We start from the raw sequence: 23,352 nt of genomic DNA, 5'->3' as shown, positions 1-23,352 counted from the left end.
TCCCACCTCCCCTGAGCCCTCTGGAGCTAGGTCTGCAGAGGGCGGTGGCACGCACACACGCTCTCCCACTTGCAGGTGGCACCAGCTTGCTACCTCATTGTTCTGTCTGTATCTGCTGGGCTGTCAGCCTGCATGGGTCTCTGGAGGGCAGATCAAGGCCCTGAAGGGCAGATCAAGACACATCACACACCAGCCCCATCTCTTTGCTGTTTGTTATTAATAAATTTCTTTTACATCTTCTGAACCAAGATTAATTGTGAAATTTAACGGGATGGCATGAAAAGGCCAAACCTGATTTCTGTGAGCAACGTATACACAGCCGTTCTATTTCCACAATAACAACTCAGGTCCTCACCTGCATCTAGGCGCCACCCCCCCCCTCCAACTTTCTTCCTCCAAAATGAGATACAGAATAGCACCAGGCTTCTGGGAGCTTCAACATTTAAAGAGACAAACACAAAGGCAGAGAAGGGTGAGAAGAACCACAGTACAAGATGTAATAATAAAAAAAAAAGTGGCCAAAGAATCGATAGCAAACTCATCCCTGTCTCCAGATTAATGGCTCAGCTGAAAGAAGTGGGGGGAGGTCCTTGGGGAAGGAGGGGGATGCAGAAGTTGGCAGGTGAGCTACTGACCCTGGAACAGAACTCTGGGTGGGCAGCCGCCCCAGAGGGGGCTCAGGCCACGTCCTGGGCTCAGGGGAGGGTCAGTGCTAAGCCCCCAGTAAGTGTGGCGGGAGGGAGCTTTGGAAATGGAGCAGCCGAGCCCCTCCTCTGCTTCATATGTTCCTGAGGATCTGTGTGCACCAGCGTGGGGGGCTGGGGGAGGGGACAACATGCAGGCATCTCAGAAAGTAGGAGAGCCACACGCTTGTGGGAAAGGAGGCTGGGGTGGGGGTGGGAAACACCGACAACTAACCCTCTTGGCTGAGCAAGTGCCTGCAGAGGGACAGGAGGCCAGGCCAGGGCGCTGCTGCTCTGGCTTCTCTGTGGGCCCTCCCTATGCCAACCTTGCCCCTGCCTCCCGGCCTGAGCAGCTGGCCGCGCCTGCACGATCCATGGCTGGAGAGGGCGGCCCCCAGCCCTGAAGACTTGGTGGCCGGGAGGACTGGCTCCATCTAATGCACCTAGAGCTCGGCCATGATCGTCCAGGGCCAGACTCCGGGTCGGCTCCTCCTTGTGTGTCTGGTTGGCCTGGGCTGGGTGTGTAGCCCTCAGCTGACGTATAACTTGCCCTCAAGTTGGGAGTTGTCTGGCCCCAGAGCTGCATGCCCAGGGGTGGGCGGGGACTCATAGAAGTAGTTCTCTGTTGGCGGTGGGCTGGGGTTGGGAGTCAGGGGCCTGGAAGAGGCTGGGAGGTCCAGAACCATCGGGAGCAGCTGGTCCGCCTGCTGGCTGGCAGAGGGTGGCAGGGAAAGGCAGCCGGGCTCTCTGCAGGTCCTCCTGGGGGCTCCGTGCCTGCAGCTGAGGGCAGGTGGGCTGGCAGCTGGCCCGGAGCTGCTCAGCCTGCTGGGAGGCAGGGCCAGGGGCGGCACCCTCAGAACACTTAGGTCCTGGGGGCCTTCCTGCCCCAGGCCAGGGAGCCTGTGTGGCCCAGCACTCTGCCAACCTATTGGGGGGCTGCCTGGGAGGGTGAGGCAGGTCTCTCCCTGTGGGTGGTGCACAGGCGGGAGGGAGGCCAGAGACCTAGGCTCATAGCCTGGAAGGGGAAGGTGCTTGCTGCTGGTTGTCCTGATACCACAGGAGCTGGGGGTGCCACAGGGGCTGGGGGCTCTTGGGACAAACAGTGAGGCTTGTGGCCAGGATGCACCTGGCCTCTTCTCAGCACTGCCACCGGGGAACTGAACCTTCCGCTTGTGGCCAAAATGAGGCAGCTCTGGGCCAGAGGAGAGTTCAGTAATTCCTGAGCTGGTTAGGAGGCCCTGGTAAGCAGGGCTCCCAGAGCCTGAGGTCTCTAGGGGGTCCCCAAAGCTGTCAGCTGACCCCTTCCGCTCCCGGCAGCTCGCTATCGGTTCAGGAATCTTGCCTGCCTCCACAGGCTCTGCTGCTGCCTTCATGCCACTCACAGTCCCACCACGCTCGGTGGCACCTGGGGCCTGCTGATGACCGTCGTTCCTCCTCCAAGGAGACGCTGCCCTGAGAGGGGAGGGCCAGTGGGGAGGCGGAGGCTCAGGACATAGAGGGTCACAGTCGGAAGCCAAGGGGCCTGGCTGCCTGTGGGGACAGAAACACCAGTGGGTCACAGAGTTCAACTCCAGAGCAAGTGGGGGTCCTCCCAGGCTGGGGGCACAGTGGAGGCCCACATGGTGCTACCCTTCTGGGGTTTGGTGTTTAGAAAAGAGCTGCCATTCTGGGTCCCAGGTGAAAGGCCTATTCTTGGCTCTGCAGTCCGTGGTCAGGGCTGGCCAGAGAACAGGTTAGAGGCTGCTCTGTTTAATAAGGCAGTCATGGAGGAGGCTGCCCTTTGGTGGCTAGAGAGAGCAGCACAGGTCCTGGCTGTCCACCCTGAGCCCGGGGAGGCTGCCTGCGGTGGAGACTTGGGGCTGCGGGAGATGAAGCCACAGCTCCTTGGTGGGCAGCGGGCGGTGGGTGCTCAGAGGGCCCTGGGATTCTGCCAAATCTTCTGCCATCCCTTCTGGGGTAAACTTCTAGAGAAGCAGGAAGACCCTGCTCTTCACCTACACAGGAAAGATCCAGGAATCCCCTACCCTACTTCTGGAAGGCCAGACAGGCACGTGACCAGACACATGGCAGGAGCAGAGCGGCCGCTGGATTGCTCCCCCTGCGCCCCGAGCTGTGCCGTTAGGAAGGGAGCTCTGGTTGGGGTCCATCCTGATCTGATGGGATGAAGCCCCAAATGGAGGCCTTCCCTTGACCGCCCCCTAAAGAAGAGAACAGAAGATGGCAGGAAAGAAAGGGAAGGAAGGAGTGAGAAAGGGACCACAGCCTGGTCTCTGCTGTCGCCAACCTGAGGGTTCCTCTCCACCTCGGGGCAGCAGCAGGAGAGCTGAGAAGGCGGTTGTGCCCGGCACCCACGGCACGGTGGCACGGTGGTGCTTACCCAGGGAGGCTGGCCTGGAAGGGGGCGTCTGCAAAGCTGTGGCTCAGCTGGGCGATGATCCGATCGACTTCAGCGTACAGGTGGGCTTCCAGGGCAAAGCCCTGGTGCCGGGGGCTCTGGAGATGCTGCTCGGGGTGAGAGGAGGCGGGGGGGCGTTAGACTAGGCTGGGGCGGGACACAAGCAGACCACCCAACCTCACCAGGGCGGAGAGACCACCTGGGAGCAGCTGTGTGGTCGGGAAGGAGCTCACCCTGCGCAGCTCCTCGAAGGCTTCTTGGCAGCACTCACAGTACCCTCTCCTCCTGGGCACAGTGCAGGCAGCTGATCGCCGGCTTGGCTCCTGGTCCTTGGCCTCTCTGGGGAGAATACAGGGTGGGGGAAAGTGGTCACTGCTGGAGTCCTCAGAGCGAACTGTGGCCCTGTGGCCTGGAGTCCAGGCCAGTGGGGAAAGAGGGACCAAAATGGCCAGAGTAGGGCACAGGCTGGCCTGCCTACAGTTGGCACCACTTGTACAAGGGGGGCAGGAGAGGCAGCAAGGAAGGAGAGGCCTCTCTGTGAGTACCCCATCTTAGCTCCATCTTGATCCCACCCACACACCTCAAACCACAGGCAAGAATACCTGACGATGTTCCAGCTCTGTGCTCATATCCAAACCCAGGGTCATTAGACCCACACAGCTGTACCTTCCCTGAGGACCTTCACATTGCAGTCCTGCATTTGAGTTTTGATTTGTTAACTGAAGTGTAGTTGATTTGCACTGTTGTGTTAGTTTCTGGTATGCAGCAAAGTGATTTAGTTCTTTTTTCTTTCTCATATTCTTTTCCATTATGGTTTATTACGGGATAGTGAACATGCTTCCCTGTGCTATCCAGTAGGACCTTCTTGTTTATTTTATATACAGTAGTTTGTATCTGTTGATCCCAACCTGTTAATCCTGATTTATCCTTCCTCCATCTGATATATCCATCTGATATAGCAAGGAAAAGTAAGAAAGCCTTCCTAAGTGATCAATGCAAAGAAATAGAGGAAAACAATAGAATGGGAAAGACTAGAGATCCCTACAAGAAAAGTAGATACCAAGGAAACACTTCATGCAAAAATGGGCACAACAAAGGACAGAAACGGTACAGACCTAAAAGAAGCAGAAGATATCAAGAAGAGATGGCAAGAATACACAGAAGAACTATACAAAAAATATCTTAATGACCCGGATAACCACAATGGTGTGATCACTCATCTAGAGCCAGACATCCTCAAGTGTGAAGTCAAGTGGGCCTTAGGAAGCATCACTACGAATAAAGCTAGTGGAAGGGATGGAATTCCAGCTAAGCTATTTCAAATCCTAAAAGATGATGCTGTGAAAGTGCTGCACTCAATATGCCAGCAAATTTGGAAAACTCAGCAGTGGCCACAGGACTGGAAAAGGTCAGTTTTCATTCCAATCCCAGAGAAAGGCAATGGCAAAGAATGCTCAAACTCCCGAACAATTGCACTCACCTCACAAGCTAGCAAAATAATGCTCAAAATTCTCCAAGCTAGGCTTCAACAGTACATGAACCGAGAACTTCCAGATGTTCAAGCTGGATTTAGAAAAGGCAGAGGAATCAGAGATCAAATTGCCAACATCTGTTGGATCATAGAAAAAGTAAAAGAAGTCCAGAAAAACATCTGCTTCATTGACTACGCCGAAGCCCTTGACTGTGTGGATCACAACAAACTGTAGAAAATTCTTAAAGAGATGGGAATACCAGACCACCTGACCTGCCTCCTGAGAAATCTGTATGCAGGTCAAGAAGCAACAGTTAGAACTGGACATGGAACAACGGACTGGTTCCAAATTGAGAAAGGAGTATATCAAGGGTGTATATTGTCACCCTGTTTATTTAACTTATATGCAGAGCACATCATGAGAAACACTGGGCTGGATGAAGCACAAGCTGGAATCAAGATTCCAGGAGAAATATCAATAACCTCACAAACACAGATGATACCACCCTTATGGCATAAAGTGAAGAGGAACTAAAGAGCATCTTGATGAAAGTGAAAGAGGAGAATGAAAAAGCTGGCTTAAAACTCAACATTCAAAAAACTAAGATCATGGCATCTGGTCCCATCACTTCGTGGCAAATAGATGGAAACAGTGACAGACTTTATTTTCTTGGGCTCCAAAATCACTGCAGATGGTGACTGCAGCCATGAAATTAAATGCTTGCTCCTTGGAAGAAAAGCTATGACTAACCTGGACAGCATATTAAAAAGCAGAGACATTACTTTGCTGACAAGGATTTGTCTAGTCAAAGCTATGGTTTTTCCAGTAGTCATGTATGGATGTGAGAGTTGGACCATAAAGAAAGCTGAGTGCCGAAGAATTGATGCTTTTGAACTGGGGTGTTGGAGAAGGCTCTTGAGAGTCCCTTGGACTGTGAGGAGATCAAACCAGTCAATCCTGAAAGAAATCAGTCCTAAATATTCATTGGAAGGACTTGTGCTGAAGTTGAAGCTCCAATACTTTGGCCACCTGATACAAAGAACTGACTCATTTGTAAAGACCCTGATGCTGGGAAAGATTGAAGGCAAGAGAAGGGGACGACAGAGAATGCGATGGTTGGATGGTATCACCAACTTGATAGACATGAGTTTGAGCAAGCTCTGGGAGTGGGTGATGGACGGGGAAGCCTGGCGTGCTGCAGTCCATGGGGTCGCAAAGAGTCGGACAAGACTGAGCAACTGAACTGAACTGAACTGATCCCTCCTCCAACTGCTTTCCCCTTTGGTAACCATAAATTTGTTTTCTATGTCTGTGAGTCTATTTTGTAAATAAATTCATTTGTATTATTTTTTAGATTCCACATATAAGTGATATCATATGATATCTCTCTCTGATTTGCTTCACTCATAATCTCTATTAAATCCACCCATGTTGCTACAAATGGCATTGTTTCAGTCTTGCTTATGGCTGAGCAGAGCAGAATTTCACTGTGTGTGTGTGTGTATACATATATATATGTATATATACACCACATCTTCTTTATCCATTTATGGACATTTAGGTTGGTTCCGTGTCTTGGCTATCGTAAATATTGCTGCTATGAACATTGAGGTGCAAGTATCTTTTTGAATTAGCATTTTCTCCAGATATATGCCTATGAGTGGGACTGCTGGGTCATATGGCAACTCTATTTTTAATTTTTTAAGGAAACTCCATAGTGTTTTCCACAGTGGCTACACCAATTTACATTCCCACCAGCAGCGTAGAAGGGTTTCCTTTCCTCCACATCCTCTCCAGCATTTATTATTTGTAGTCAGTCCTGCATTTTTAAACAGCCTGTGGGGTACTGGTATTTGACTGAGCAAATTCAGTGGGTCCAAACTATTCCCCTAAGGACTTTCTAAGTATGACACAAAACCCAGGAAATGGTAAAAAAGCTGATAAGTTCAATGACAAACAATTAAAAAAATATATATGCATGGTAGAAAATATAAGCAAACTCAAAAAAACACACCAGGAACTGAGGAGGGTATTTATAACTAATAACATAGCAAAGGGCTCCTTACAAATCAATAAGTGATCAATAACTGAACAGAAAAACTGGGAAAGGCTATGAAAAAGGTTCACACAAAAAGAGATTTAAAAAAAGAGAGAGTCAAATGATCCAACATAGGAAAACATACTTAAGCTCATTCATAAAGAGAAAAATGAAAATTACATTACACTGAGATATGGTTTTTGATCTATCAGACTGGCTGAAGTCACAAGTCTGATAGCTCACTATCTTAGCCATGGGGATGGGAAAATGGGCTCTGGTCCACTGTGAGTGAAAGCGTACCCTGGCATTACCTCCATGAAAAGCAATTTGGCTGCACTTCTCAAAATTATAAATGTGGGCACCCTTTGACCTGGCATTTCCACTTTTAGGAATTTGTCTTGCAAATATATCTGAACAATCATAATTTACTCTGAACAAGACTATTCACCGCAAAAGACTGGAAATCATCCACGCGTATGTTAAATAAAATACGGTAAATCCATACCATGGAATACCCTGCAGTAATTAAAGGGAATGAAGACACTCTTCAGGTACTAATAGGAAATTAAGAAATATTCAGTGGGAAAAAAAGCAAGATCCAGCACAGTGAATATCTTGCTACTCTTTGTGAGAAGAGAGAACAAAGGGTACACGATGTACTGTCCATAAACTCTCTCTAGAGAGACTCATGGTCTAGAGATTGGAGGATGGGCAAAGAATACAGACGTTTCACTGTAAACCCTTCATCTTCCCTTTATCAGCTCCTGTGCCATCCCCAGGCCTTCCCAGGCCAAGCACCCCCCACAGCCCCAACCCAGGCAGCCGCTGGGCTGCCCCGCTTGTGTCCCTTGTATCTTCTGGGAAAGGGATGAAGGGCCCTTGGACTTCACCCTGGCTTGTTCTCGCCTTCCTCTGCTCTTTACTGCCACAGTCCCTTTCTGTTTTTCCTCCCATTCGCAATATTTCCTGACCCCTTAGCCCCTGTCTGCTGGTGGAAACCACAGGCCCTCCCTGGCACTGGGGACCCTCGGGCTAGACATCTGCCCTCTAGTCTCCTGGCCCATACGTTAGAAAGGTCTGGGAAGGTGTCCAGGTCATCACCTGAACCGCATGCCTTCTGCACGTTGGTCATTGAAGAGTCCAAACTCACCTACCTGCAGAGTAGGAGTCCAAGCAGCTTACAAGTCACTTCAGGCCACACAGTGTGGCAGGCCCCCCAGACCCTCTGCCTGCTATGTTTAGCTTCAAAGGCCTCAAATGTGGACGTGCGCTGAAACCACGTGGGGAGCCTGGGAACACGGAGCTCTGGGGGCCTCCATCATCAGAGACTGTGATTCTGCAGGGGGGGAGTCCAGGAACCTGCATTTTTAATGGGCCCCCAAGGAGAGTCCCCTAAGCTACAGTCCATGGGGCTGAGAGTCAGACATGACTGAGCGACTTCACTTTCACAAGGAGACTCTAAGAAAGAGGTTCAGAAACCAGCCTCATGCCCTCTGGACACAAGTCAAGTTCTTCAGTACGGATGGAGAACACCAGATAAAACGGATGAACACTCCCGGTGTCCCTCTTCTCTGGGCTAAGTTCCCAGAATAGACTTTGCCTAAGGAGCTAACACATGGCCATTCCCCAGGCTGACCAGCAAGGCCCCAGCGGGGAGGACTTTGACCTGGAACCAGCCCTTGTACTCAGGAACCAGAAAGACCCACCTGGTATGGTGTGAGCTGCTTGGAGTCATCGGGGCCTCAAAAGGACTGGCGGCTTTGGGTCCCAGAAAAAAAATTTCAGGAAAGGATTTAAACTGAAGGTGGAAAGGACGAAACTTCCTGAAACACACAAAACTTCCATTTTGACTCCAGTGGGGAAGGGAAAAGGTGAGGAAGAGGGGCCAGCCCAACTCCTGAGAATTCCCACCTTAATAAAGCAGACTCTCACCTGCCCATCTTTTTTGGGCCATGTCGCATAGCATGTGGGATCTTAGTTCCTTGACCAGGGATCAAACTCGTGCCCCCTGTATTAGAAGCTTAGAATCTCAACCACCAGACCACCAGGGAAACCCCTCACTTGCCCAGCTTTTAAATACTAGAACAACACTCTTATCTGTCTTACTGGGTTAGATTAATATTTTAAATTAACACTCTCCCTGTCTACTTTCCAAGCCTATTTACAATCACTGCCTCCCTCCATATCCTGCAACCTCTGAGCTGAGCAGAATAACAGTGTTTTCATGTTTTATATCATAGAAGAGGAAACAAAGCCCTAAAGGTTCTGTGGCTTGCCCACGGGCTCATGACCAAGCGGCCAAGTCCAGACAGGAAGCCACGTCTCCCAACTTCTGATCTAGTTCCTCCCACCTTTCCATTTTGTTTCTCGACCCTCAAGTGACCTCTGAGAACTCTAGCCTGGCAGAATCTAAATGCAAGGATGTTAAGACCAGATCAGTGATCTTCCTGTTCCATGAAGAGGAATATTTTTGCTATGGGCTGGGCCTTTGTACTATCTGAGGGGTGGTGCTCTGAATGGAAAAGAGAGGTGCAGTGAAGGTTCTGGGCAGTCAGACACGCACTGAGTCGTTTGCTTTAAGTAGCTCACATTCAGGAGACTTTCGGAGCCAGATGTGGTGATCTGTGGTTACTTGGCAGCCCCTGACCACACCATGTTGGGGTGCAGTGGACGGTGCTCCAGGGGAAAGCAGGCCCTGGGCTCCAGGGGCATATTGAGACCCTGCAGCCTCAGGAGGAAATTAACCAATGAGTCTTCTTGGGGATTTATCTGGCAGTCCAGTGGCTAGGACTCCCAGCTTCCACCGCAGGGGGCCCAAGTTAGATTCCTGGTTGGGGAACTAAAATCCCGCAGAGTGCACGGCACAGCCAAAATAAAAAGTCTTCTTGGATCCTGAAGGGGAAGGAGGCGCCCTTCACAGCCCTGGTACCCCGCCTTTCGCCCTCCTCCGTGTTATTTTGTTTCTGCTGAGGAGGTTGAAAAGTTGAGGCTGGCGCGGCTATGTTGGGTTTTGAAGAGTGTCTGCTTTAGAACAGCACATAAGAAGGATCGAGAGAAGGCTCAGCTCCATGTGCAGAGACACTAAGGCCCTAGTGGTGTCTTGGCCACAGCGTTCCAGTCATGACTGCTTGTACCCGGCTGGTTGTGAAGGGCGGACTGTAAAGGACATGCCCCCTCCCCCCACCCGCCTGGAAGGGGAGATGAGAGGGCCTCCTTCCAGCCCTGGATTCTTTCTACTGGCTTCTGAGCCACCAGCGCCAACTCTGTCTGGCGTGGTGAAGCATGGGCAGGCCTGCCAGGCTTCTGGGGCTGGGTCTTTCGGTGGCCAGCCCAAAGCTGAGGGACACAGAGCATTCTGACCCAGCAGTCTCTTCTGGGGACACCTGGGCTTTAAAAAAACTTCTGGGGTTAATTCTAGATGTTCACAGACTTTTAATCTGGTACTTACCAAAGAGTCAGTGACAACCCAGGTGGCTACCAGCTCATCAGGTTATCATTGATGCGACCCTCCTGCTAGGTAGGAAAGGGCCCTCACAGGGACAGACAGGGCAGAGAGGAGAGGGCCCCAGGCTGGATGTGGACTCTAGCCTCGGACTAAGACTTACTAGCAAAGTGGCTGTGTCCGTGTCCCTTAATGTCTCTGACCTCAGTTCCCCCACTGGGAAGAGGATGGACTCTTCTCCACGGCTATGAGGAGATAACACATACCAGGAAATGGTTTTACACAGCAAACGGAAAGGCTCTGTCAAGTGTTGATACAAGGTGGTCTGACAAGGGAACCTCAATAGCACTGCAGAGATCCTCACTTTAGCAAAGACTATACCAGCACTAACACCAGCAATGATTTGGTATTGAGGGTCAGTGTACACATGGGGGAAATGGGGAGTCAAACAGCCTGGATGCAACATCACAGACTCAAAAAAGCAGAGCTTTGAAAGGAAGGAATTCAGGGACTTCCTTGGTGGTCCACTGGCCAAGACTCTGAGCTCCCAGTGCAGGGAGCCCAGGTTCGATCCCTGGTCAGGGGACTGGATCCCACGTGCTGCAACTAAGACCTGGCACAGCCAAATAAATAAATATTAAAAAAAAATAATAAGGAAGGAATTCACATACAGGATTATTAACCTCTGATTAATGACCAAGAGCAGTGCCAGCTGGGCATGGCTCCTCTGATCTATATGAGACCTCCCCATGGCAGCCTGGGGCCCCTGAGTATCTCTCCTCCATGTAGGTCTGGTGGTCCACTCACCTGCTCTCATCTTCGACTTTGAGGAACGGTGCCTTCAGTCTGGCCACTGGAAGGAAGAGTGAGCCCGTCAGCCATCTGTCTGCCCTGCTGCAGAGCCTAAGCTCCTCCCGCAGGAAATGCTCAGAGAGACGAGGCTCTGCCAAAGCCCAAGAGGCTCTCAGAGCCAGAGCCCTCGCGGCCCCAAGGTGTGCCTTTCCTTTGGCTGAGTGAGGCCCCTGCTGCCATCTCCTCCAGCCTCTACCACCCTTGGGGGGAGAGGATACAGGGTGCCCCAGAGTCCTAAATGCGCCCACCTTCAGCCTCCTGCATGTGGGTGCTGAAGGCTGTCAACCTTGAGAGTCAGGAACCTGGCTGGGTAAGAGAAACCCAGCCCCTGCTGGTTTCTGCTAAGAGCCTCAGCTCCTTCCAGACCTTAACTCCTGGTGTCTCAGAATCCCAAGGGGGCCTGAGGATGGTTCTCAGACAGAATTCTCCATGAGGAGCCTGGGGTTTTGGAGGGGAGGAACAGCAAGAAGGAGAACTGAAGAGTGTTTCGAGGTCTTGGCAGAAGGACAGTTAAAAAAAAAAAAAAAGTGAAATCTGGTTCTTGAAAAAAATAGGGCAAAGGGGTGCTGGGAAAACAGATTTAGAGTCAGTTAATCAAGAGATTTGTCCCTTACTAGCTGGCTATCTGCACAGTTTACACATTCTCTGAGGCATCATAAACCCCTTCTGCCCTTCCATGACGCCCAAAAGTCCTGTCAAAGGGTAAGGCACCGAAAGGCTGGGCACAGCTAGCTGCCACCAAATCCCCAAGAGGCTGGCGCTTCTCAGCTCCCAGTGCCCGAGCAGAAGCGGCCTTTCTTCCTTAATTACTTTTTTGGGGTGACTCCTCATCTTTCTAATTAACTGACACAGTGATTAAAATCAATTCTCCCACAGACTTCCTTGATTTGCAAGTGTAAGAGGTGCCAAGTGACTTTCCTTATTAGTTCCCACTTGTGCATGAATAAATGCCACTAACAGAGCATCTTTGGGAGAAATATCCAGGGGGAGAAACTTTCCTGCTGTCCAAGAGGAGCCGGGAGCTGGGCCTGTCAATCTGCCTATTTGTCAGTTTCAGGGAGTTTGGCATTTCTGAAAGTAGTAGGCAGCTGTCAAACTGCCCACCGCAAACTGCTCCTGAATCAGAAAGAAAAGGATGCTGAACTTCCATCGATGCCCAGGAACAGCCAGAGGCTGCAGGAGCCAAAGTGACCACAGGGGGTCTTGGCTCTACAGAGAGGGCCCGGCCCAGCAGCCCTGGACTTGCTCACAGATGTCCCTCTCCCACTGCCCTCCTCTCTGAAGCCCGGGCCCTGGCAACAGGACGAGGCGGTACACAACCTGGACTTGCTTCCTGCCGCAGAAAAGTGAGCAGATGCTGCCACAGAGGGAGTCGTGGGGAAGCGTTTAGGGAGGGAGGGATGGCAATTAAATGAGGAAGAGCTCTTGCACTGACCTTTCCGTGTTCTTGACTCTGCTGGACATGTTCCCTGAATGGAAAGGAAAAATAGGTTAAGGATGTGAGGGAGCTGGGGGGGCGTCGAGGAACTGGGCCCGGTGAGCTGAGCTGCTGCTCGTCTGTCCCACTTTAGCTTTCTGCCCACGGCTGGACCCTGAGCTGGAGCAGACCTGAGCACCATGCTCTTTGCATGGTGAGCTCTGTGCGTGAATCTCAAGGGCCCTGACTTTGTGCAGGGAATGCAGGGCAGAGCAAAGAGCAAGCAAGGGCTGGGGAGCACCCCCCACCACTGTGGGAACAGGGCCCGTGCCGCCCATGATGCTCAGGGTTCCCGCCTAACACCCCGGATGTGGCACAGATGAGACTGCAGCAGGTGACACACCTGACGCAGAGGAGGGGCTCACTGGCAGCAGCCCGTGCAATTTGGGCACAGCTGGCATTCCAGGCCAGCCGACAGGATGAGGGTGACGACAATGCCTTTTGGTTCTCAGTACCCTATCTTACACACCCTGACTGTGTTTGTCAAAACCGGCTTTCAGGCCAAGGTCAAACAAAGCTAATGTTACAAACCAAATGAAACAAAATCTTTAAAAAATCAGCTAAAGAGTTGGGAGGGTGTGGATAGAATGAGAGATCCAGTGGCTACGTAACTGTCTGGGCCAGATTCTCTTCCAGGCCACGCCACCAGGGCCAACACAGCCCAAAGAAGCCTTCAACAGGCCCTCCCCCATCAGCAGACTGCACCCAAAACTTGCCCCAAGAGTCCCAAGTAGCTACAAAAGAGATTATTAAGCGAACAAAGTAATAATACCACACATTTGTGTAAAAGGGGGGAATTCTGATGTATTTGCTTGTAGATACTTGGGAATTCTGGAAGGATATTTGCACAACTGTTCACACTGTTGACTTCAGGGAGGGAGCTTGGTGGTTGAGGAGCAGAAGTCAGAGAGGAAAGAGACTTTTAAGTGTATGTGACTCCATGGACTGTAGCCCGTCGGGCTCCTCTGTCTATGGGATTTCCCAGGCAAGGATACTGCAGAGGGTTGCCATTTCCTCCTCCAGGGGATCATCCCATCCCAGGGATCGAACTCTGGTCTCTTGCATTGCCGGCTGATTTTTTAATGCTTGTGCCATCAGGGAAGCCCTGTTTACATTACAGCAAAACCTTAAAGATGCCCAGACCAGAGTGGGTGGGGTGAGGGCTGGTGAGGCTGAGCATTCCACCTGGTTTGGATGTGGTCCCTCTCCTGGGTGCCAGGCCCTGGACGGACTTGTAGAGCCTAATTCTTCCTTGAATTCAGGGCTGGGTGAAGACCCTGCGGCTTTAAATCAGCCTGGGCTCTCTTGAAGTAGTACACAGTTCTAACCCCAGCAGAAGAAGGAAAAGCCAGACAAGAATTTGGAATATGGCAGCTATTTCAAATGCCACCATCCCCTGCCACCACCCATGCAATCTGCAGGCTCGTTTCCAGACCAAGATCTATCCTCAGAATGGCAGCCTGGCCAGCAGGCCATGAGGACTTACCTGCAGGCAGTCCTTGGCCACACACAGGTCTGTGGGCACCAGGGCTGAGCTGAGAGGCTGTGTTCCTCCCATCTTTCCCAGCAAGGCCAGGAGGAGGTGGCTGGGGCAGGTCATGGATTTACTAATGCTGTCACAGACTTTCCCGTTTCCCTTCGGTTTGGGAGGGGATGACCTACCTCCGGCTTCTTCAGCCCTTGTTTCTTCACACGTGGAGCATCAAGAGACAGTTGCTGCACCCGTATCAGCATTTCTGGGGAGGAAACAGAGGGCTGTGGCCAAAGGCTTCCTCTTCTCGTTTCCCCAGCACAGCCCTGTCCTGGGGCCCGGGGGACTGAAGGTCCCACATGGCCTGGCTCACTGGATCACACCAGCCTTGTCTGCCACCTTCTGGCTACGTGTCATCTCTGCACCTGCTGATAATAAGGTCCTCTATCCCTGGAAAAGTACCTATGCTGGCTGCATGCTCCTTTGGAGCCCTGAATACAAGTCTTGAACAGGAGGTGCCTGATGACCCATAAAGGACTTTAAGGTGCTACTGAAAAGCAGTTTTGTGGGGGAGACCAAGTCATGGCATCTACTCAGTCATATCCTTAGGTGGGAGGCCCAGCAGAAGCTATAATGCTGGAGCTTCTGTAATACACAGAAAAGCAGGAAATTAGATCAAGTCAGAAATGGCTGGTTTTCCAGAGACGATGGAACCTGCCACCATCCCAGACCAGGACCTGCCCTGGCACAGCTCCCTGCCCCTCTGGCAGATTTCAGGCTGGATCTAGACCTGCCCCCTTTAATGGGTCAGAGAAAGCGCCAGACTCAAAGTGGAGCTGGGTGGGAGGGCTGGCCACTGCCAGCACATTCAAGACAGCTGCTCTCATGTAAATGTATTACAGCCTGCACGCAGGTGGTTATAATGTGTGGCAAACCCTAGAGGAAAGAAAGAACAGGAAATGTAGTTGAGCCAAACTAGGGGGGAATGTGGGCCTGATAAGCCTATGTGTAATTTACTCAATCTATTCTCTGAGGCTCAACTTCCTCATCTGTACAATGGGCAGAGACTGTGGTGCGGATTAAATGAGGTGCTTCCTAGCTCAGAGTAAATACCTGATAAGGGGTAATGGATACTAGGATCAGTTCTTATTCAATCCTGCTGAGGAAAGCTGGCACCGGGGTTAAAGGAAGCAGCCCTTCCCAGCACCTGTGCTCTGCTATTGCTGCGGCTGCTCTCCACCTCTGTGGACCAACACAGTAAGTGACTGATGCATCTGGCTTCAGCCAGTACATGACTCGGACCCCTCTCACAGCCCAGGTTCCCAGGCAAAGTTGCCACCCTCCCCTCTGCGGCCCTGGGCAGGAAGGGTACCGTCCACGTGGATAATCTGCACCCCCCAGGAGCGGGCGTTGCTCAGGAGGCTGCTGCTGCGCCCACTGCCGCCTCCGCTGCTGCTGCCCTGGAAAGACAAGCGGAGTCAGGCAGGAGGACGAGACCCCCCACCTGAGGCTCAACCACCTGGGGACAGGCTGGCCTGGCTTCTGGGAGCTCCGGGTCATCCATGTGCGGAGCTGTTGCGAGAAGGTGGGCAGGGGAGCAAGCACAGAGCCTGGAAAGTCGACTTCAAACCCTGGGAGGACCCTGTCCTCTGCACGGGCTGGCCACCTTGAGAGGGACGGATGGCTGATCTGGCAGGTGGCTCTACTCTGGCCACCTTGGGACCAGGAAGGGACATGTGTGTTCATGCGAGCGGCTTGTCGGGAGAGCCTCTGTGAGGAACGCTCTGAGCCCACAGGAGGGACACAATAAACACTACCCTCATCGTACACGAAGCTACGCTGGCCACACCACCCTCCTGTGTCACAGACCATGGCTGGGGCACCGCCTGATGGCACTTGAACCACTCCTCTGCAAGATCACACTAATTCCTCCTGCTGCCACTCGACTGTAATGGCCCTGAGTCCTCACAGAAGGGATAAAGAGCTACGTGCGAAAGACGCCCCACCGCATTTCTCCCAGGCTCTTAAGATCATGGAGTTAAAACCTGGCTCTTCCACCTCCAGCCCGGGTGCCTGGACAGATGACTGAACTCCTCTGAGCCCCACTTCCTCGTCAGAAAGGAGGCAATCACGACAGTGCTACAAGTCTGGCCAGGCATGTCTTTTGTGTCAGTGCTTCAGAACCTTCGGAGGCAGGGCTTGTTCTCTCCCTGCGCCAGACACACGGGCCTCCAAGCCGGCCCCCTCGGCTCACCTGGTTTCTGATGGCCTTCTGCAGGAGCTCCTTCCCTCTGCTCAGAGGCACCTGGCGGAAGAAAGAAGCGATGGGGGAGCTGTGGAGACCACCTGCGCACAAACACACGTTTTCACAGGGGCTGGCCAGGACGTCTGGGAGTCATGTCCCTCGGAAAGCCGGGAGCAGGGACAGCTGAGCAGTGGCAGAAGTGAAAGCTGGGAGAACCTTCCAGAGATAAAGGTAAAGCCATCCTCAGGTTCGGGTCACTCACAGGGAGCTGCAGCCCAGGTGGCCTGGAGCCTGGGGAGGGGGCATTTTGAATTCACCCAAGGTCAAGTGTTACAAAAGTCCCGGGACTCTCTTCTTCTTCTTCGTTATTTTTTTAGACCTCTCTTTAAAAGCTCACAGTCCCCAGCAGACAAGTGTCGGTCAATCCTAACAAGCCCTCTCTGGTTTATTCCCCTACTGTTTCTTTTTCTTACTTTTTAAAAAAATGTTTGCTTATTTTTGGCTGTGCTGGTCTTCTGTGCTGCACGTGGACTTTCTCTAGTTGCGGTAAGCAGGGGCTACTCGAGCTGTGGGGTGGGCTTCTCTTGTTGCAGAGCGCAAGCTCTAGAGCAAACGGATTCAGTAGCTGCGGTGCATGGGCTTAGTTGCCCCGTGGTATTTGGGATCTTCCTGGACCAGGGATCAAACCCATGTTCCCTGCAGTGGCAGGTGGATTCTTAACCACTGAACCACCAGGAAAGTCCTCCCCTACTGTTTCTGAATCTCAGACTCTAAAGTCCCAGGAAAAGTGAATATTTATTACAGAAGGGAGGGCATCGGGACGGCATGTCACTGAGGTGTGTGGATCCAGAGCTGTGATAAGATAGTTTCAGCCCCTGAATTCAAATGAGAGATTAAAATAAACCAGATGAAACTAAAACCAGAAACTGTTGAAGTGGGCTCACAAACGCCTACTTCCTTCGTTTACTAGACACACACTTCCCGCCCCAGGAGGTTCTTACTGGGTCCATGGCTTTCTGTGTGGGCCTGGCACGGCTGCCTTTGGGGTTGGCCACAGGCGGTGTGTCCACTGTGACCTCGCTGGGGCTGGGGCAGCCTCTGTGACTTGTCCTGCTGCTCTCGGCCTTCGCCTCCCTGCGGCTGGACACGATGTAACTTACTTCTTTGCTCAGAAAACCTTCAATTACCTGAAACCAGATTACAGAGGTGGCTGAAACCCAAAAGGCAGAAGTAGAATCATCAATAATGACAGGTCAAGGAAGGAAATCAGGTCGGCTCACAGAAGCCCCAGAATCATCGTCCTTAAATAGACCAGATGCAATCCTGTGCTGGGCCCCCGAGAAGACATCATCCCAAAATATAATAAGGTTTATGTACAGGACAGAGGTTCTTGACTCCAGAACTGTAGCTCCTCCCAGCAGAACCTTGTGGGCTCTGAGTATTTGACTGGTTAGGGTTTGCCCAGAGTGAGAGCACACTGATGGGACTGGAGGATCAAGACCTTGGCTAAGCCGTGATTTTGCTGTGAAGATACACCGGGCCATCCAGAGGCTGCATCTGTCATCTTGACCACACTACCAAGAGGAGCCTGAAATAAAATTGGGTTCTGGATATTACTCAGCTGCATAAGTATCTGCTCATCTTACCTGCAAGCCCTTTATGACACTGAGAGGGTCTGACTCATCCTAAGAAACCCAAAACAGTGCTGGAAACACAACTACACAACTCATGTCTGGGGGAAGAAGAAAAGATGGAAATAAGCAGTAGTGAGCTGGCAAATGCTTAATGCCGGATTCTTGGGGTGAAAGGAAAAAAAAGAAACAACCCTGCTTTGTAGTGTTTGCTGGTTTCTGTGGGGTAAAATACTACTGGGGCTGATTTCAAGGTAGCCATATGACATCCCTGAATGCGGGACTGGAAAGAGATGCTAACAATCGGTTCTCATGAGCCAGGACCAGCCAGCTCCAGCACACCTGTGAAAGGAAGGATGGATGACCTCTCTGAAGTGTGACTGGAGAAGCCTGGCACTTAGGTTTAAAAAAGAAGTTGAGGTCCCTCAAAAAGCTAAACATGGATTACCACGTGACCCAGCAATTCCTCTCTAAGGTATACATCTGACAGAATTGAAAGCAGGGACTCGAACGGACACTTGTCCACCCATGTTCACAGCAGCATTATTCATAATAGCTAAAAAGCAGAAACAAACTGAATGTCCATTAACGTCTGAATGGATAAGCAAAATGTGGTCTGTCCATACAGTGGAGCACAATTCAGTCATGAGAGAGAAAGGAAACTCTTATCTACTCTACAGCAAGGGTGAGTCTTGAAACCTTTACCTTAAAGTGTAACAAACCAGAAAGAAAAGGCCCAATATCAGTGATCCCACTGATACAACGTATCTAGAACGGGCAAATTCAGAAACATAATGTAGATGTGAATTCTGGGGAGGTAAGGGGAGGTGAAATGGGAAGTTCTTGCTTACAAGTTACAGAGCTTCTGTTTGGGGTGATAAAAGTTTGGGAAACAGAGAGTGATGGTTATACAACAGGGTGAATGTAATTAATGTCCATGAATTTAAAAATAATTAATTTACAGGGACTTCTCTGGTAGTCCAGTGATTAAGAATCCACCTTCCAGTGCAGGGGACATGGGTTCCATCTCTGGTTGGGGAACTAAGTCCACACGCTGCAATTACTGAGCCTGTGTGCCACAATAAAGACCCATGGCAGCCAAAATTTAAAAAAAATAAAACTTTTTTTAAATTAAGAAGAATGAACCATAAACAATTACAAAGGCATATTTTGTCATATAAGTTTTATCACAATTTTAAAAAATCTTTAAAGCGATAGGTTGAAGAAGTATGTCTGTCTACCTTCTGTAATATGGCAAAAAGATAAATGGCCACATATTTCTCCTATCCCAACAAGTCCACTCCTTAGCAATGCCACTCTGCTGTTCCAGTTCTCCAGAATTCTAGAATGAACAGAAATTACTTTTCTAATTAGGAAAAAAAAATTATCTTTACTTTTAAAAAAGGTTTACATTTCCGCTGCTTTGGAAAATGCAGTGATACCTCTGAAAATACGTGGAAGTCACAGGCAGAACCCCTCTCCAGCTCCTGCCCTTTAATCCACGAAGGCACATGGCACCACAGGGGAGAGAAGCAGGTTACCTACCCCACCCAGCTGCTGAATGGCCCCCGTCAAAAACTGGAGGTTCTTGCCGGCAGGCAGATCCAAGTAGAAGGATTTTCCAGAAAAGGGCTGCCTCCTGGCATCTGGTGAGCTCTTCTGGCATTTTCCTAGACAACTGGAAACTCCAAGCTGAGCTCCTAGAGAACAACAATAAAGGGGAAGACAGTGAAAAGCTTGAGGTAAGAGAGAGCCAGGAGCCTTCGCGGCCGACAGGCCCTGGGCACCAAGGTGGACACGAGACTCCTGTTCCTGCCCTTGGGAAGCCCAGGTGCAGAGAAACCCAATCCTCATACATGGATGTTGGGAATGTAAAATGGCGCAGCCACTTCAGGCAAGAGTGCAGCTGTTTCTCCAAAGGTTAAGTATAGAGTTAACCTAAGACTCAGCAATCCGATTCCTAGGCATACTCCCAGGAGAAATGAAAACATATATCCAGATAAAGTCCATAGCAGCATTATTCATTGTAGCCCCAAAGTGGAAACAATTCAAATGTGAATAAAACAGTAAGCAAAATGCAATATATTCATATGATGGAATACTATTTGGCAATAAAAACCAATGAACTATAAGGACTTCCCTGGTAGTCCAGTAATTGAGAGTCTGTCTGCCAATGCAAGGGACACCAGTTCAATCCCTGGTTGGGGAACTAACATCCTACATGCCATAGGGATCCAGTGGCAGCCAAATTAATTAATTAATGAATGAAAAAAGTGAAAGTGAAAGTCACTCAGTTGTGTCTGACTCTTTGCAACCCCATGGACTATACAGTCCATGGAATTGTCTAGCCCACAATACTGGAATGGGTAGCCTATCCCTTCTCCAGTGGATCTTCCCAACCCAAGAATCGAACCAGGGTCTCCTGCATTGCAGGCAGATTCTTTACCAACTGAGCTATCAGGGAAGCCCTGATAGCTGCACTCAATATGCCAGCAAATTCAGAAAACTCAGCAGTGGCCACAGGACTGGAAAAGGTCAGTTTTCATCCCAAAGAAAGGCAATGCCAAAGAATGTCCAAACTATTGCACAATTGCACTCATCTCACACACTAACAAAGTAATGCTCAAAATTCTCCAAGCCAGGCTTCAACAGTATGTGAACCGAGAACTTTCAGATGTTCAAGCTGGATTTAGAAAAGGCAGAGGAATCAGAGATCAAATTGCCAACATCCATTGGATCATAGAAAAAGCAAGAGAATTTCAGAAAAACATCCACTTCTCCTTCATTGACTCTGTGGATCACAACAAACTGTGGAAAATCCTTAAAGAGATGGGAATATCAGACCACCTGACCTGTCTCCTGAGAAATCTGTATGCAGGTCAAGAAGCAACAGTTAAGACCAGACATGGAACAATGGACTGGTTCCAAATTGGGAAAGGAGTATGTCAAGGCTGTATATTGTCACCCTGCTTATTTAACTTATATGTAGAGTACATCATGACAAATGCTGGGCTGGATGAAGCACAAGCCGGAATCAAGATGGCAGGGAGAGATATCAATAACCTCAGGTATGCAGATGATACCACCCTTATGGCAGAAAATGAAGAACTAGAAAGACTTTTTTTTTTTTTTTTGCAAAATGGGAATTTATTTATTAAAGAGAAGTCATCTGTGAATTCTTCTACTCAAGTTAGTACCTTTGACAACAACACTTTGGATTGAAACATGCCTTGTTTCAAATAACAAGTGGACTCTACAAGCAGCGCCTACGGTCAATTCAAGTAGCAGTTCAAAAGCCCAGGGGGACGTTGGAGGGAGGCGACCCCTTCCTGGGGTGACGGCCTTGTCTGTAAACACTGTCGGAGGCTGGAGGCGTGACCGAGCACGCTGCCGCCCGAGGTTTTTCAGCAGTAAGATCCCAGCAGGAGTGCAGCCCTGGCGCCCGACACCCAGGGCAGGGTCCCCTCCGGCCCACCTGCTCCCCTCCCCCAGCCCAGGGGCACCCTGGGGTCTGCACACTCTCCCCACCCCTTGGGCTGGGAAGGAGAGGCCCTCCAGGCCAGGTGGCTGGAGTGTGCGGCCCATGTGCGGTTCAGGGTCTGGAAGATTCTGGAGATCTGCAGCATGACCGGCCCGTCTCCGGGTCGTTCATCCACTGAGTGCTGTTCAGCGGGTTCTCAAGCATGTCTTCAAATGCTAGTAAGGTTTTCGGGTTGGTCAGGCCCAGCTGCACCACGGGGTTGTCCAGGATGGCCTGAAACAGGGGGCTCTCGGGGTCGATGCCCTTGTCCAGTTCCTCGCGGGAGGGCCTGCGGTCACCCAGCAGCCATTCGCAGGCGGCGTTCTGCTGGTTGTTGCTCACTCTGAGGGCGTCGATCACTTCCTTCTCATCGAAGCCCATCTCCATCAGGGAAATGACAGCCCGGGCGTCCGCATGGAATTCCCTTCTCCTCCGGATCTTCCTGAAGATCTCTGTCAGCTCGTCTCTGCCCTCCTCCTCCTCACTGGTCCCGGCGGCAGGGGCGGCCTCGGCGCCCACCTCTCCCTGTGAGGCTGGGCCTGGGAGCGGAGTGTCGATGGTGGGGTCCTCTGCGTGCTCAATGAGCCACTCCATGGCCTGGGGCACTGACATGTGGTTCAGCCGCAGGGCCTTGGCCGCCCTGGTCTCCGGGAATCCCATCTCCGTGAGCTGCCGCAGGGCCGCCTCATCCACGTGCTCGTCCTCATCCTCGTCCAGCATGGCGTTTGCCTTCCTAAATAATTCCACGGCATCCGGGTTCAGCGCCAGCAACTTCTGAGCCACCTCGATGAGAGACACCAGGATTTTCCGGAGCTCGTCTGGAAGTCCCTCCCGCTGGTCTGCACCACGGCCCGGTACATGTTGTGGGAGGGCAGGCTGGCGGTGGCTCGGAAGATAGCGTCTGCTCTCTGCTCTTGTTTATTCTTTTCTTCTGCGGAGACTTCAGCCATCTTGGGGAGGGGGCCTGGAGCGCGCTTTCGGATCAACAGTATCACATCCTCGTCCTGGAGGTGCTCCTCCAGGGGGGTCTTGGCGTCACTCAGCACCCTCTCAGACGCGGCGTGTATTAATTTGTGATGGGTCACATTCTTGGGGTCTTCTAAGCTCCCGGGCGCACAGTGCTTGAGGCAGCGCTCCTTGAGCTTCTCCGAGGTGTCCTCGGTCGCCTCCTCCAGCCACTCGGCGCCGTCGAACGCGCAGACGTGCAGCCGCAGCACCTTGCCCGCAAAGATCTTCTCCTCCTGCACGAACATCTCGCCGCCGCCGCCCCGCCCCCGGCTCTCCCGTCGGCAGGCCGCCCGCCACTCGCCCCACTGCCAGCCCGCCCGAGCAGTCGCCCTCGCCCCCTAGAAAGACTCTTGATGAGAGTGAAAGAGGAGAATGAAAAAGCTGGCTTAAAACTCAACATTCAAAAAACTAAGGTCATGGCATCTGGTCCCATCACTTCGTGGCAAATAGATGGAAACAGTGACAGACTTTATTTTCTTGGGCTCCAAAATCACTGCAAATGGTGATGGCAGACATAAAATTAAATGCTTGCTCCTTGGAAGAAAAGCTATGACTAACCTGGACAGCATATTAAAAAGCAGAGACATTACTTTGCTGACAAGGATTTGTCTAGTCAAAGCTGTGGTTTTTCCAGTAGTCATGTATGGATGTGAGAGTTGGACCATAAAGAAAGCTGAGTGCCAAAGAATTGATGCTTTTGAACTGGGGTGTTGGAGAAAGCTCTTGAGAGTCCCTTGGACTGCGAGGAGATCAAACCAGTCAATCCTGAAAGAAATCAGTCCTGAATATTCATTGGAAGGACTTGTGCTGAAGTTGAAGCTCCAATACTTTGGCCACCTGATACAAAGAACTGACTCATTTGTAAAGACCCTGATGCTGGGAAAGATTGAAGGCAAGAGAAGGGGACGACAGAGAATGCGATGGTTGGATGGCATCACCAACTTGATGGACATGAGTTTGAGCAAGCTCCGGGAGTGGGTGATGGACAGGGAAGCCTGGCGTGCTGCAGTCCATGGGGTCGAAAAGAGTCGGACGCGACTGAACTGAACTGAATGAAAAAAAAAATCTCTTCCCCAAATAGTTCCTGGTCTAATGAAGTCAGAGGCGGACCCAAAGGA

At 51.1% G+C, this 23,352-nt stretch overlaps 1 protein-coding gene across 1 annotated transcript; it reads right to left on the bottom strand.

Annotated features, from left to right (window-relative positions):
- Positions 1-1,213: 1,213 nt before the first annotated feature.
- On the bottom strand, positions 1,214-22,479 carry DBF4B (DBF4B-CDC7 kinase regulatory subunit). The gene is given in 14 exon segments (XM_068977483.1): positions 1,214-2,213; positions 3,061-3,185; positions 3,312-3,417; positions 8,295-8,411; positions 10,838-10,883; positions 12,318-12,351; positions 14,022-14,095; positions 15,203-15,290; positions 16,085-16,135; positions 17,077-17,262; positions 19,252-19,406; positions 21,182-21,343; positions 21,346-22,044; positions 22,047-22,479. Coding segments are annotated over 14 exon segments (3,276 nt in total).
- Positions 22,480-23,352: the final 873 nt, after the last annotated feature.

This window comes from Capricornis sumatraensis, chromosome 8 (genome assembly GCF_032405125.1).
Source record: "Capricornis sumatraensis isolate serow.1 chromosome 8, serow.2, whole genome shotgun sequence".
In the NCBI taxonomy this organism is placed as follows: domain Eukaryota; kingdom Metazoa; phylum Chordata; class Mammalia; order Artiodactyla; family Bovidae; genus Capricornis; species Capricornis sumatraensis.
Note: the sequence above shows the minus strand (reverse complement) of the source record. Positions and strands in the feature narration are given on the sequence as shown.